Raw genomic sequence first — 15,928 nt, forward strand, 5'->3', positions numbered from 1 at the left:
TGCGTCTAATCTTTAGTTTTGCAGCGCGATGAGTGATGATAGAGCTGCGCAGATTAAATCTTGGACGATGTCTAATGCTTTTAATAAATTGTGAGTGAATTTATTTCTTACTGCGTCGAGGAGGCCTTGGAAAGCAGGACACCCCGTGCAGGAGGTCTGCATTAACTCCTCCCCTCACTCTGCGATCTGTTACGTCCTCCTCCTCCTCCCCGGAGCCAGCAGCAGTACAGGAGCTGCCGTGCCTCGTCTTTCACGGAGGAGTTCCCGAAAGCCGGAGTATTAGCAGAACCCCATACAGCCATGGCAGAAAACGCCGGCTTGGAAAACCACCGCATCAAGAGCTTTAAAAATAAAGGACGTGATGTCGAGGTGAGCTAACATATATACTCGACTGTAATTAACACGAGTCGAATTGTTTTTTACGTAGAAAACGACAGCCTTTGGGCCTCGTTGGGGAGCCTGGCCCCAGCTGCAAGCCAGCCAGCTAGCTAGCTAGCTAGCTAGCTTAATAGCGTAAGCTATCGAGAATAGTTCGCCATCAGAGGTGCTTATCTTGTTAACGGTACATTTATCAAGCAGCTATGAGATTATAGTTATATCTGTCTAGTTAATATAGTGGGCCAATACATCTGTATTAGTTAATGTTTAATAATGATCGGCAACATCACAGTTGGACCGCTGGAAATGTGAGAATTAAGGGCAGGCGATGTAGTTAGCTGTCACTGCTAGCTAACGATAAGTAGCTAGTTGGCTGGATACCGGTTGCAAGCGAGGCCGGGCCTGGCCGGCACCATAATCTTGACATTTGCTCTGATTTACAGCCAGATGATGTTAAGTAACACTAGTGCTGGCTTGTGAATGGCACATAAATGTGTCATTATTAGCAAAACGTCGGATTGTGTGGAATTAACGCTGCACATCCACCTTAACTAAACATTGCCCCTCCTTGTTAGCTTGCTAACGTACTCAAGCCAGTAGCTAGCATGTGAGCCAGGTGAGCTTGTTAAACTGAGCTGCTAGCTAAACCACTATACAGTTAGCCCAATGGTAATGATGCAACAACCTACTGTTAACTAAAACCGTTTAATATCATTGATTTACTGCTTAATTATAGTTTGTGGTTACACTTGAATAACTTATGTTAACCAAGCAGCAACGTTACTGTTCAAATAAAACGTTAGCTTGATCAAAGGAAACATGTTCGCTTAAATATAGTAATGGTTTTGCTTATATATTTTCCACACTGACATCGTTATAACAAAGTACATGTAAAGAGTAAAGGGTAATCCGTGTGTTGCAATGCACATTGTAGAAAACACCACCGGTATATGTGCCCTATTGGCTGATCTACATTTTTAAACGCTGGGCATTGCGGCATCATTCAGTTAACAAGTCAAACTATAAATGTCTGTGACAGCATTTGTCTGTAATGCTTATTAACATGATGACCAAACCATTTGCTAAAGGCTTGTTCAGACAAGCCAAGCTAAGGAGAGCTAAACGTATTGGACCAAAGGAAGGCTTGCTGGGTTATTCATATATTATATGTAGTCGATCAGAAGGCAGCTCTCAGCCTAAGTCTTTACAAAGACACATGCTTGTGCTGGATTGTTCTGATCTATTGGTAATCCTGAGATAAGCCTCAAACAAAGGTATATGTGAAAGTGGCCCCTCAAAATCCATCAGGCTGCAGACCGAGTTTCACCATCACCTGCCTAAAATCGCAGATTAATGCCCCATAGCTGGTTGTTTTGAAACTTTTGTGTCAGTGTGACAAGCACATGGCTACTATGACAGGCAGGCTTTGCTAAGTACATTCCTGATGCTATTTCAGGCATCTTGGGTGTCTGACTTGGGTCCTGTCAAGAGTCTCTGTATGAATCTGAGTTTACCTAAATAAATGACTCAGACTAAAGCTAGACAAATATGCTGTTTTAGGTTTTATTTATTTAGGTCAGCTATAATGGATTTCTTTTTATTTCTGATATCATTAGGAATAGCTTTGAATTGCAAAGCAGTAAAGCCTCACATGCTGTGGGTCATAACCCCCCCATGTTGTTTTTGTTTTTCTGGATATCATATAATATGGTTATTGTTTGGATTGAGGTAGTTTGCCCCAAAAGTACAGATATCATTATATTTTTTTGTTTTCCAGTATCTCAAAGCATGCCTCTAGCAATTTGGCCTTTGCGTGCACATGTTTGTTATAACTTTGTTTTAGGAACTAAAAGGCAAATTAAGTTGATGCAAATGTGCACCCATTATCTTTTTTTACGGTCGGTCAGGATGGACTTACTTTATTTATGGGTTTATTTTGGGGGTCAATCTGGTGGCGTTGTTGTTTTGCAGTGGTTGGGAGACACCTCTCTGCTCCCTAGCCTCCTGAGTTATGACTGCCCCAGATTATGTAAGAGGCTATTTAGGAAGGCAACATGAACCTCTCCAAACAGTCACAAGATGTTAGACCATCTCAAACGGTTCTGGATGAACTGGAAACCCAATAGAGATACAAACACAGCAGTTAGACTGTCTTGTCTTGCTTGTCCTGCTTTTTGTTTTATAGTCACTTTCACATGTGTTGGTGATGGTTTCTGTTTTAGTCATAGTGATAGCTAAATTTGACATAGTTATGTATTTGCTCCAAGCTGTTGTTTGTTTAAAATGATTATAAGAAACATATATGTTTTATACACACTAGTTCATTTTGTTATACACATCAAAGACTATAATATAAAGTTTCCCCTCCTGCACCAAAGTAGTAAACATTAGCAAAAAAAAAAAATAGTAAAAAAGAAAAGGTTTTCAATTCATTGTCTTTCTTTTGTTTCTTTGTGACAGACTATGAGAAGACATCGAAATGAGGTGACAGTTGAGTTGAGAAAGGTGAGTCAAGCCACAACACCTGTCCACACACCCAAAACACCTAAGTCAGAGTATGATGAACCTGCCTGGGATTCCAGATGAATGGTTACAGAAACGGTTAAAAAAATATTGCTCAAGCCTTAAGTGAATTGACTCACATTGTGGCAGAACATTATTCACTACACACTACATATTTTAAAAACATTTTCAGTACCTCTTCTGTTCTGTCAGTTGTATTAAGAGAGACTCGTAAAATTTTATCTCGCCGTAATTGTTAATATAAAGTGCCAAATACTTTTTTATCAAGGTCTCTTCCAGAGAGATACCCTTTGACAATTACATAAATCTATTCCCACTGTTTTGCATATTTTCTGTCATTTCATGGTGGAAATAAAGAATATCGTTCTGGATTGGATCACAATGTGAGATTAATGTTTCCAGTTAACCTGCCAGCTGTCAGTCATTTACATTTGACAGCTATTTGCCAAATTGCAAGATACCTGTCTATAAATGACATGATATGAGCGTGTCTTGTTTTCACACTAGACCATTATATCATGTAGGGTAACCTATCCCAGACACTGACGTGCAGAGCCCACAGTAACGGTGTGCTCCAATTTGTCATTTGGTAAACTTCCAGAATTGAAATTAATAGTATATAATTTGATATACATTAATGAAGTCACAATTGGTGTTTGCATATTTGCTAGAGACCAAATTTATTTCAGTTTTTACCTAGTGTTCTATGTGCTGCAAGTCTGCTCAACATGGTTCCACCAAGATCTAACCAAGAGATTGACAGACCCAGAAAAGCAGTTTTTAAACAATTTGATGCCATTTACAAAACATTTATGCTATTTCCATGTCTTTGCATTCAGATGTGTGTTGGCTTTTGAGCCAAATATTAAGGCTTGATGATGTGCTCTAATTAATCACAGTTCAGTGCCTGTGGTTGAGGGGGCACAGGAACTCTTTTGGGAGGTATGTCCATGAATGCTGCAGCTTTACCACCCATGAGCTCCAAAACTGGATCAATAGACAGATGATGTTTGTATTTTTATTTTCTTAATCATTCCAAATATAATAACACGAGTGGTAGATATGCGTTGCAGACATTATTTAATTTCTCTATTGCATCCTACTCCCCCAAGATAACATCAGCCTTCCGAGCATTTGCATTTTGCCTCACTTTGCATATTTATGAAGGCAAAGGTGCAAAATCCAGAGTGCGCTATTTTGCTCATTTGAAAAATGCAGTCCTCATTGTGCATCATTGGTCAATTTACTTTTTACTTAAATGCTGCTTATTTAGAATAAAGTAACCTGACCTTTTCATATGTCAGTCTTATGAGGGTTTTTTTTTTTTAATTCTTTGACATTATGTTACTATTAATATAATGGGTTATTTGCTTTTGCTGAGCCGTAACATGTTTAAACATAAACATTGTTTTGTAACGGGAATTTTTTTAGCTTGTGTAGGTTTCTACCGATGCTTGTATACTTGAAGCTAAATCTCTGTATTGCAGGTCATGTTTGAAAAATATATAAGTTGCTGTCTGTGACCATAATTTGTTTATGTGAGTCTCCAAAGTCAGAAGAAACTGAAGCTAGACTTCTGTAAAGTTCAATTGACACGTCTGAGCTACATCATATCTTTGAGGATATTGTGACAGTGCCTGGTGGGACATTTCTTACAGCCAGTAATGCATATTCTAGTTATACATGTGCACAAAAACTTAATAGGAAACATGCTTTAGATGGTAGATACACTGAGACCAAGTTGTCATAGACTGGAAGCTGATTCTGCACAGTTGTCTATCATATCGTGGTTGTTAGAATAGTCGTAGTGTCTACAGACCCGAGAAATGTCTCTAACCGTTTAAAGGTTTAAGTGCAGTGACACTGACTTTAAATAGCTTTGAAGTGTTGCTTTGCTTTTTGTATTTGGGAAATAAGTTCTGACAGAAGCCTTTTGACTCACTGAGGAGTTTGTGCTTGATTTCCTTTTCACATGCAGTTGGGGTTAATTAATAGACCTTTTAATAATAATAATAATAATAATAATAATAATGAATACTTTATTGATCCCCTTGGGGAAATTGTGGGTGGACAGCTGCTAGACGGTATGTCAGCGCTACACTACCGGGTTTCATATTAAAATAATAATCTTCTAAAACAGTATATTAAATTTATATTTTATTAAAGCTTATCCTTATTGACAGATGATTAATAAATGAGTCTTACCAGCATTTGCTGAGTCATGTGATATTGGAAGTGCTCGTCCTGCAGTAGGAAAGGTGTAAGCAGGTAGTGGGGGATGAAGGTGCCCTGTGGTTCTGAGAACTGAGTGTCAGACAAAACAATAGAAATTAAAATGAACCCCGTGCCAAGTCATTGCTCTGTACAAATGTGCTGGTCACACTTGGAAACATTTTGGTGACTCATTTGCATGTAGAGGTGGGATTTCGTATATGAAGATCTGGAGTTAATAATAAAACTCAAACTATTAGAGATGATCTTGACAGTACCGGTAATCAAACACCGTGTAGACACTGCCACAGCCTGGGCCTTTAAAACATCACTGCTGTGGAGTTCTGATGTGGTCTCAAGTCTAGCACATTCCATTTAGCTGGATCGGAGCAGCAAGAAGCACTGCACTAGCTGATTAGTCATCAGTGACGCACATCAGCATGATGCACAGTATGTAGGGCAAGGGAATCTCCTCCTACCACTGACTCACATGTCCTGAAAATTGATGGGGGGGGTGTGTGTGGCTCCCTCTCCCTGTCTCTATGTACATGTCTCCTCTCTGTATTTCCTCTCTGAATTAACTGTGCTTGTTGCAGAGTGTGTTAAAGAGTAACTACACTTTTATTATTATTATCGTCTAATAGGCAAGACTCCAAAGGCCATTTCAGCCTCTGACCCCCTGACTGATAAAAGCTGCTGTTGTTGCAAGTATAAGGAGCACAAGGCTGGCTAACCATAGCTGCAGCTTGTGTCTCTCACACACAGCTGCTGGTGATGTCAGCATTAGCAAGCCAGATGAGAGCTGAAAAACAACTAGATTTATTCCTCTGCAGAGGCAGTAAACACAAAACACAGACCTGGTGATGGCTGTGCTGTTTTTCAGAGCTTAACATAGCATTTTTTTTAATTTGCTGGGTAAGATGCTTCTAAAAAATGAGTGTGTTATTACCTTTTGAAATGTTCAGTGTCTTTCATAGATGAGCCTGTATTTCTTTAGTTGGTTATCCTGCAATTAGCTTTAGCCACTTAGAACATGATTTCAAACACAAACGCTGTATTACAGAAAGTAACATTTTAGAAAATAATTTTAGAGAAGACCCGTTACTTTAGGAATTAATGAATGCATTAATAAACACTTTCATCTCCTCTCCTCATTGCTTCTGTCTTTTTTTCCTCTCTTGTCAGAACAAACGAGACGAACATCTACTGAAGAAGAGAAATGTCCCGCAGGAGGAGAGTCTGGAGGACTCTGATGTCGACTCAGACTTCAAAGGAGTAAGTGTGAGCGTGTGGGCATATGCTTGAGTGAGAGAGATGTAACAAGACTGGACTGTCTGGATAATGGGTCAGAAGGGTCAAAATCAAGTAGGCGGTACATTTAATGTGTGTGGTACACATTTGGAACAGCAGCTTCAGCACAGACAAAAGGTCAAAATGTGTCTTTAGCACTACTTAACAAGCCACTAATGCTACTAATGACAGATTTGGTGAGTTAATTTTGTTGTTGTTTGTTTACGTAGTTTCATCTGCATCAATGCAGATTTCAGTTTTGTTATATAAGCTAAGAGCAATGATATGTATGTTTGAAGAACAATTTTGCTTTTTACCTCGTCTGTTTCAGTTAAAAGCTGAAAATCCAGCAAGCATTCGAAAATTCAGCATTTCTGATTACAGTCATTTATAATAATAGTTATAATATAAAATTCTAACATTACTTTTATTTCTCTTTGTTTGTTTTTGCACAGCAAAATGTTACGCTTGACGCCATCTTGCAGGTAAGAGTTTACACCATCAAACCTTCCCTTATATATTACTTGGAAAAGATTTTAGGCATTGAAGTTAAAATGTGGATGATTTAAAAGATAATGCCATGGTAGTTTGTATCAGCTAGTTTACTTAATGCACTGTTCTGTAAACAGAACAAATCAAATCAGTATTTTGTGTGACCATTAAAACAGCACCGAGTCTCTTAGGTACACTCTCACACAGTTTTTCAAACTGCTGTTCTTTGTATTTAGTCTCAGTGTTTTCCTTCTCTTCATGTAATCCCAGACTGACTCAGTGATGTTGATGGCCATACCATCTGTTCTTCCTGTGGATAAAGATAGTTCTTTGTGTTTGTTTGAGCTAGCTGTCATTCTGCAAAATGAATTTTGGACCCATCAGACCCCTCCCTCCCTGTTGGTTTATGTGTAACTTCTATACAGTGCTGTATATTTAACAATTTAATCAGCAATAGCTTTTTGTCTATTGGCTAATTATGGTATTGCTTTTTGTCACTCCAGAATGCTACCAGTGATAATGCAGTGATACAGCTTAGTGCTGTACAAGCAGCCAGGTGAGTTTCTGACAGAATAGACACACAAACACCTGCTGTTTTTATATCTGCAGTTTCTAACATTTATTTCTTCTTTTCTATCAGAAAACTGCTCTCAAGCGACAGAAATCCTCCTATTGACGACTTGATAAAGTCTGGAATCCTGCCCATTTTAGTCAAATGTCTGGAAAGGGATGACAAGTAAGTCTTGTGTGTTCCTTCAGGGTTACTCTCTACCACGATGAACTGGGTGCTGTAGTTGATAAGACTCCAGACTGCTGCATAGTTTATGATGGATTACTAATGCTGCTACATGACGTCTTTGCTGAAACAGAGGTTTTGTGTGCATGAGAGTGTGTCTACCCCTCTGTGTCCACACGTGAGAGTGTGTGGAGGCACGCAGGGCAGTTGGCAGGTCCTCTCAGTCCAGGCCAAGCCAAATATAACAGCATTCCAGTCTCTTGGAGTTCCCCAATTCCCAGGACCTTATGTTCGGGGGGTGGGGGGGTGAATAGTTGGGGCTGAAAAACTTTTAATGAAGAAGTTGTAAGGATTTTTTTTCCACGGCAACCCACAACAGATAGCATTATGTTGACATGGAACACAAGCTTATGATACATTTTTATAATTTTTTGTTCTGCAAATACAACAAGGCAGTTTAACTCGTGCATGCATCAAGAGGCAGTTATTGTCACTGTGTTGCCATAGCATTGTGGCAGAAAGCCAAGCCAGCATAGTACAGAATCACAATATACTGTACGTTGTGGACAGCAACAGACATGAAAAAGAACAGACAGAATCTCTATTCTGAAATCTGTGTCTGGATCACAGTGATGAAAAGTAAACTACTTTGTTCACAGGCAACCACAATGTCTGGTTGCATTACAAAGTGCACCACCTTCTGTTTGCTGGTTTATACTCCAGACAAGAGTAGGAAACCAGTACGAACTACATGTCATGGTTGTCTGATAAAAACATTTTGTGGGGTGGACAGACTTCCCACCCTCTGCCATGATTTACTAACATTTGGCCCGTGGGTGGCGTTAGGATCACTTGTGACTTTGTGATTTAAATTTTTTTTGAGTGGCATCATTTTAGAAAAGTAATTTTATGATAGCTTTTGCTTTTCGAGCCTAGACTCAGCCTAACTCAGCCTAACAAGCATCGGGATGTCAAGATACATGCTCTTGTGTTAGATCCATTATTTAACACACAAACTCTATTTTTAGTAAAATTTTACATAGTTTGTGAAATTACAGTCAACTGTAGGGATCTTTATGTGGGTTTGTTCTCTTTGTCCTACAGCCCCTCTCTTCAGTTTGAGGCAGCTTGGGCTCTGACCAACATTGCCTCTGGGACATCAGCACAGACCCAAGCTGTGGTTAAATCCAGTAAGTTGACCCCTGTCCTCCACAATTTTACTGATTCAGTCTGTGTTTGTATACCGTCTGCAATCCTCAAACAAGCATGTTTTTTTGTTTTTGTTTTTTTTTTACTCAACGAGGAACTGTCATTTTCTTGAATGATTGCTCTCTTTAAAACGGGGAATGCTCTCTTATCTAATAAAAACATGACATGGTTATGATTAGCTTACTGCTACAGAGTCATTTTAGTGCTAACACTTCTTTATCACACTTTTCAGATTGTGTTGAGCTTCTATTGCTTTAATGCTCAAGAATGTAGCCTATTCAAAGTTGAACATGTTTTAGATCTCACCTCATTTATTTTATACAGTAACATATGCCAAGAAATAGAAACCCCATTTCTAAATCTCTTAGTATCTTTCCACCATCTTTCTGGGATGCTATTTATACCCATTCCTGAAACTTACATGTTGCCATAAAACTTAATTAGCTGTGAGATTTTCTGTCCATTTTTTTCTGTACATGGGGTTTATATAAATGTAGCTATGGATTATCTCCAATAGCTACACAATATGGTCAATAAAAGCTACTAAACTACTACAAATTGCTAGATTTTAACTGTGTATCTACAAAATGAATCTTGAATGAATTTTGATGATTTGCTTGAGGATTTTAAAAACACTGGTGTTTTGGCAAGATTTTTTGATTTGGTTGATTTTTCTAGAAAATCAGATCTCAGATTTGTGTCGAGATTTTGGGAAGTAAATGAGGTCACCAAAACTTTTTAGTAGTCTGCTCGAAGAGGTGCAACAACATAACAGGATAGGAAATACTAATAAAGTACTGTCTGTATATGTCCCATATGTCTAAATTCAGAATATTTATTTTATATTTATTCGTTTTTCAGTAGAATTGTGTTGTGTGTAAACCTGTGTTTTTAGGCAAACTAGTGACATGTTGATGTTTATGTGTCCAGATGCAGTGCCCCTGTTCCTGCGACTGCTACACTCCCCCCATCAAAATGTATGTGAACAGGCTGTATGGGCTTTAGGAAACATTATAGGTAAGTGTTAGGGTCCCCATCTTATAGGTGTGTCTGTGAGTGTGTACTGCTTGGAGGCATCTTCAGAGCTATGTTGACCTCTGCCCTTTGCCTGCCCAGGTGATGGTCCACAGTGCAGGGATTATGTCATCTCACTGGGTGTGGTCAAGCCCCTGCTTTCATTCATCAACCCATCAATCCCCATTACCTTCCTCCGCAATGTTACCTGGGTCATCGTTAACCTCTGCCGCAACAAGGATCCACCACCACCCATGGAGACTGTGCAGGAGGTGAGCATTCTTTGCATCTGACTGTCACTGCAGGCTGAGTCACACAGAGCCTTTCAGTAATCAAATCAGCCTCATCTCTGAGGGGGATTTCTAACTATAAAGCTCTTTTTCTAAAACTTGAAGTCTGGTTTTGACAGCTATTCCTCTTTGTGATTTTTCTTTTTCACTCTGCCCCGTTTCTGCCTTCATCTGATCCATCTTTTCCTCCTGCCTACATTCAACCCACTCACAACCTACTTTTCTTTCCCCACAGATTTTGCCCGCGCTGTGTGTGCTAATATATCACACTGATATAAATGTAAGTATGAGGGTGAGGGGTGATTGTCACAGTCATTTCACATGTGCTGATTCTCAGTATTTTCTTTGTGATTTGATGACATTACATGTGTGTAAAGTTTTATGTGTCTGTGTTTAGATCCTCGTAGACACAGTCTGGGCTCTGTCCTATCTGACGGACGGAGGCAACGAACAGATCCAGATGGTCATTGATTCTGGAGTCGTTCCATTTCTTGTGCCTCTCCTCAGCCACCAGGAGGTGAAAGTTCAGGTGAGACTTTGTTTTTATTCAGCTAATTCTCCAGTAAGATGACTTAATGAATTAATGTTTTTTTTTTTTTTTTTCTTCTTCTCCTTTGTCCTAAAAACTACAGACAGCAGCTCTGAGGGCAGTGGGAAATATTGTGACAGGGACAGACGAGCAGACACAGGTTGTGCTCAACTGTGATGTCCTCTCACATTTCCCCAACTTGCTCACACACCCTAAAGAAAAGATAAACAAGGTATCGCAGCCTCAACCTTTATGTTGTTTGGTTATTTATTATGGATTTGCAAGAGACCCATTATACTGTCAGGAAGTGAAATATATCAGCCTCAGTTTTATTATAATTATTAATATATTATTATTATAATTATTAATATATTATTATTATTATTATTATTATTATTATTATTATTATTATACATTTTCTCCTGTTCATTAATTTACACAGTAGTTATACTAACAGAATATTTTTTGTTTTTCATGGAAAACACTGTTGTTTGCTAACTCATAAACATGGAGATGTTGTTTATCAACCTGTTTGCACTGGAACTGATTATTTCAGTCACTCTGTAAACTGAAATCAAATAATTTTTAGAGTCAAAGAGTCTGTCTTACATTTGAGTGAATTCATGATGATATAATAAAGTGCTTGTAGAGATGCCAGTGTTAAGGTGAAGCAGATTGCTGCTTTGCAGAGTCATGTGCAAACCAGAAATGACAAGTGACTGAAAGAGTATTTATGTGTGTGGAAACTGCAGCTCGTTTTGATAATTTGTGATTGGTCTGTTTGCAGGAAGCCGTCTGGTTCCTGTCCAACATTACAGCTGGGAACCAGCAGCAGGTCCAAGCTGTGATCGATGCTGGACTGATTCCTATGATCATTCACCAGCTGGCTAAGGTTTGTTCACAGTGGAATAGCAGAAAGAAATCCTTAAGCCTGATATTATCTGTTCATTATAGTCAGTTCTTCAGTCCTGACTGTAAATTCGGTTGGTGTTACACATGTATATTCAGTTGCATCGACACTTGTCATTCTTTTGTAGCCAGAGAAGCAAAACTACACATGAATGAAGAAATGAAATGGACACTGAATGCAAATGTGGCCTAGATTTTCAGTGTGGCTTGGCATTACACTGTTGTAGAAAAGACCTGCTATGTGCACATCTTACTGACAGCCTGTTTCTCCACAGGGTGACTTTGGCACTCAGAAGGAAGCAGCATGGGCCATCAGCAACCTCACTATCAGTGGGAGGAAAGACCAGGTGAGCTGGGCTCGTGGACCAGTGACATAGAAATTCTGTCGCTGTTTTTTTTTTATTTTTATACAGAAACCATAAGTCATTTAATTCTAAAACAGTAAATGTTTACCTCACCATTTCACACATGTTCAACAAACAGAACTCTCCCCTTCATTAAAGGATGAAGGGAATCTTGAATTGTTGTGAATTACGAGGACACGTTCCACACTTGTAACCATGCACCTATGTTGTAATCAAGTATGGATGTGGTGTGTATGTGTGGATTTGTGTAGGTGGAGTTCCTGGTGGAGCAGAACGTCATCCCTCCGTTCTGTAACCTGCTGTCAGTGAAGGACTCCCAGGTGGTGCAGGTAGTCCTGGATGGCCTCAAGAATATCCTCATCATGGCAGGAGACGAAGCCAGTACTATTGCTGAGATCATAGAGGAGTGTGGAGGTTTGTACACACATCTCATATTACATCTCAGCATTCTCCTCTAAAGAGTGCAAGAAAACTGTTGCAGTGCTTTTTTAAACATGTGACTAGAAATGCAGGATTGAAGTCACCGCCGACATCAAGTTTGTGACAGAGGAAAAAGCTATGGTTGTCATTGTTCTGTCTTTTCAGGTTTGGAGAAGATAGAAAATCTGCAGCAGCATGAGAATGAGGACATCTACAAACTAGCTTTTGAGATTATTGATCAGTACTTTTCAGGAGACGATGTGAGTTTACCACATCTGATTTACACATCAAACTATGAATTAGTTTTCCCCTACACATTGATCTCATGATGTGTGTCGTTTTCAGATTGATGAAGATCCCAGTTTGATCCCTGAAACCACTCAAGGAGGAACCTTCAACTTTGATCCAGCTTCTAACATGCAAGCAAAGGAGTTTAATTTCTAAAGGCCAGGATGTTTGGTTCAGCCAGCAGCACGGGTACTCTCTAATCACCCCAGACATTCATCCATCTCTCCTCCAACCTGGCAACCTGGTACCGAAGGATTTACTTAGCATCACTTCAACATGGAAACTCACCACTGAAGGATTTATCCACACTCATCTCTGCACTCTGAGGTGTGTTCTTTTCTCTTTAAATGGTCATCCTTCCAGGACGCAACCCTTCGTAGGAGTCCTGGTCATTCAACAGGCATCATCACCATCTGGCAACCTGCAGCAGGAGGATTGTCAGTATTCCCTGCCAGTGCTTCTAAATATCACACACAAATAAAACCAGAAGGAAGAAAAAGTCGTTGTGGCAAAATGTAATTGCCAAATGTCAAGTCCTCACAAAAACAGAAGCACACACACACATAAACATACACACGCATATATACACACTTTTTGAAACTTAGAATTTGTGTGCATACTTCTGTTAGAAGCCATCATATCACCTATGGGGAAGAAATACTGCTGTTTGTTTGTGGTTTATTTTTGTGCTTTCCTTCCCCTGGATTGTGCTCTGGTATTAATTCACCCACACACACTCACAGTGACATTCAAAGACACACGTCAACACACTTGGTCACACTGATTCTTGATGGCCGACACCCCGAAAACCCTCTCCCACCCAGTTTAAAGAGTTAATCCCAGAGCTAAGCCATGATTAACCACGGACCCCCGCTGCCCTCCCAGGAGAGTCCTGGGGCAGGTGGAGGGGTGAAAGGGCTCTTAGGCAAAAAGAGGAACTCCGTGGCAAACTGACTGACGGGACTTCTGATTCAGTGACATCACTTTTCTAACGTGACCTTCATTGAACTATCAAACTTAATGTTTGTTTAAAAAGAAATCATCAAAAATGTGAAGAAAATGCCATAATTTTTCCGACACAACTGTAAGATCTGCGATCTGCCTGCTTCTGAATCAGCAGAGCGACGACATTTTTGTTTATTTGCGGATGTGAGATCCTGTCGCGGGAGGAAGCGCCTCCGGGTGAAGGTGCAGAGATGTCAGCTGTAGCGTTTGTCCCCCCTAACCCCTTCACCACAGGACATCCGTTTTTGCAGCATGAGCTCAATCACATCATGTGATCCAGTGAACTGTTTGCTCGGGACTCCCCTGTAATGTGAATTTCGGAAAGGGGAGGAGCTTAACAAAAAACACGTCGAGCTAAAATTAGCCCAAATTGCGTTTCTGAACTTACGTTTATTTGAATTCCTTTAAATTCAATTCAATCAGATATTCTAGGTTCATGTTTCAGCTTCTTCTGGTTGAGTCTGTGGAGCTTCCATATGTCTGTTTTTTGTTTTGTTTTGTTTTTTCCTTCAGTCTTATGCACAGTTCTGAGAGACATATTGATGCAGGGACCTGCACTCATTGAAGACTAATCTTGTATGAGGAGTTCAGGCCCTGGCCTTTACAAATACTTAACTACTTTCGATGAAGAGGTCACATGTCATCACTCAATTTGAATAATTGTACAAAAAATGTGATGTGTATCTCTCCTTGCCGTCTAATGAATATATGAATATATTTACATAAAGCCTGTACAAAGCTGCTGCAGCTGACAGTCATTGGATGGACGATAACTTTACTGTCAAAGATGGCTGGGGAGGTGTTTTTTTTTTTTTTTTTTTTTTTTGAAGCAATATTTCTTTGTTTCATTGTTCTTATTTTTGACTTGCATATGTATTGTGATGACATGCTGATAAATTGAAACAGGCTGTTTTTTTTGTTTTTTTTTTCCCCCCCTCTTTGTAGTGGTGACGGGCTGTGTAACATGTACCGTCCCATGTCCCAGATGGTGTGCGAGTCTAGGTTTGAGTTTTCAGACTCTGAGCCCGACTCTAGCCCTGGTCTCGAAGACTTTGATCCTCTGGTTGGCTGCTAACTACTGAGAGGGGGTCACACTCGGGTTTTAAATATTGGGGTGGGGGTTGTTATGAGCAGCCCAGGCTTGTTTTTGGGACTAGCTGTTTATTACTGAACAAAACTACAGAGAGGGTGTACAGTCATGATCTAGCAGACTAGACCGAGCCACTTTAAAGATTTACAATTTCGTTGCCTTGTATCTGAATTGGATACAAGCTTATGTTTGTAGCAAGATTTTTACTTGCTAATGAAAAGTTGTTTTAAATAAAATAATAGGAGAAAAGCAACAGACAGCGTTTTGGCCTCTGATTGTTTATATCTTTTTATAAATTTTAGATTGAATTCTTTAAGGTGGCTCATTGATGCTTTCAACTCTTGTGCATATTAAAGACAAGAATGAGTTGAAAATCATTGTGCCTTTTGTTTTTCATTTCAACAAAAACTAGGTTTTATTGAATAGAAAAGAAATTTGAAATGGGAGATGTGGCTGCAGTAAAATTGGTCTCCCTGTTGTTGGAGTTTGCCGGGGGAATGGTCAGTGCTGCTCTCTGCTGTTGAGAGTAACTGCTCCCCTCCAGTCATATCCACTGAACATTGTAACGCACCATTACCTACCCCTCCTCAAACACCACAAACCATCTTTGCCATATTTCAGTTAGGGGATTTTTGACATCATCTACTCTCATCTCGTCCTCAGGACATTCTGTGTTTCTGATCCTAACCAAAATAAACTTGCTGTTTAGCCGTTGGATCCTCCGTGCTTGCAAGTGTTGTGATTCACATATACAACAGCTCAATTTTAAGTGTTATGAGTAAGAAGCTTTTAACAGGGATGGATTCTACAGTAAGTGTTGGTGTGAGAGACTCGAGAAATTGACCATGTTTTCTCAAACAGAAGTTTGTTTTTTACTTCTTCCATTGCTTTTCTTTACATGACAGGTGTGACCTGTCAGTAGGAAATAAAAGGGTGCGAGTAATGGAGTCGTTATCTGTTAATGGCACTGGAATCTGATGTTTGTGTATTCAACTCATCACCCGGTCTAGGCCGGGTCCGCACATTTTAACTACTGAAAAACAGGTTAGTGGACACTTTGAAAAGCTCATTGTTTAATTTACATGTTTGTTTTGTAAGTGGCAGAGTTTCTGTTAGCTGAATTCATGCATGTGTGTTGGTGAACACGCTGGCTAAATGGTAATGATTAACATGACCAGG

The 15,928-nt window shown here is 39.6% G+C and overlaps 1 protein-coding gene across 1 annotated transcript; it reads left to right on the forward strand.

The window, feature by feature from the left end:
* Positions 1–216: 216 nt before the first annotated feature.
* kpna3 (karyopherin alpha 3 (importin alpha 4)) lies at positions 217–15,471 on the forward strand. Its single transcript, XM_026376397.1, has 17 exons — positions 217–369; positions 2,839–2,883; positions 6,298–6,387; positions 6,858–6,887; positions 7,398–7,450; positions 7,535–7,630; positions 8,735–8,820; positions 9,770–9,856; positions 9,956–10,125; positions 10,379–10,423; positions 10,541–10,672; positions 10,776–10,904; positions 11,460–11,564; positions 11,857–11,928; positions 12,198–12,360; positions 12,532–12,626; positions 12,712–15,471. Exons 1-17 carry the CDS (start codon positions 301–303, stop codon positions 12,808–12,810), a joined length of 1,566 nt encoding a protein of 521 aa, XP_026232182.1. The 5' UTR covers positions 217–300; the 3' UTR covers positions 12,811–15,471.
* The last annotated feature ends 457 nt before the right edge of the window (positions 15,472–15,928 follow it).

The sequence above is a fragment of the Anabas testudineus genome, chromosome 21 (assembly GCF_900324465.2).
Source record: "Anabas testudineus chromosome 21, fAnaTes1.2, whole genome shotgun sequence".
NCBI classification, from domain to species: domain Eukaryota; kingdom Metazoa; phylum Chordata; class Actinopteri; order Anabantiformes; family Anabantidae; genus Anabas; species Anabas testudineus.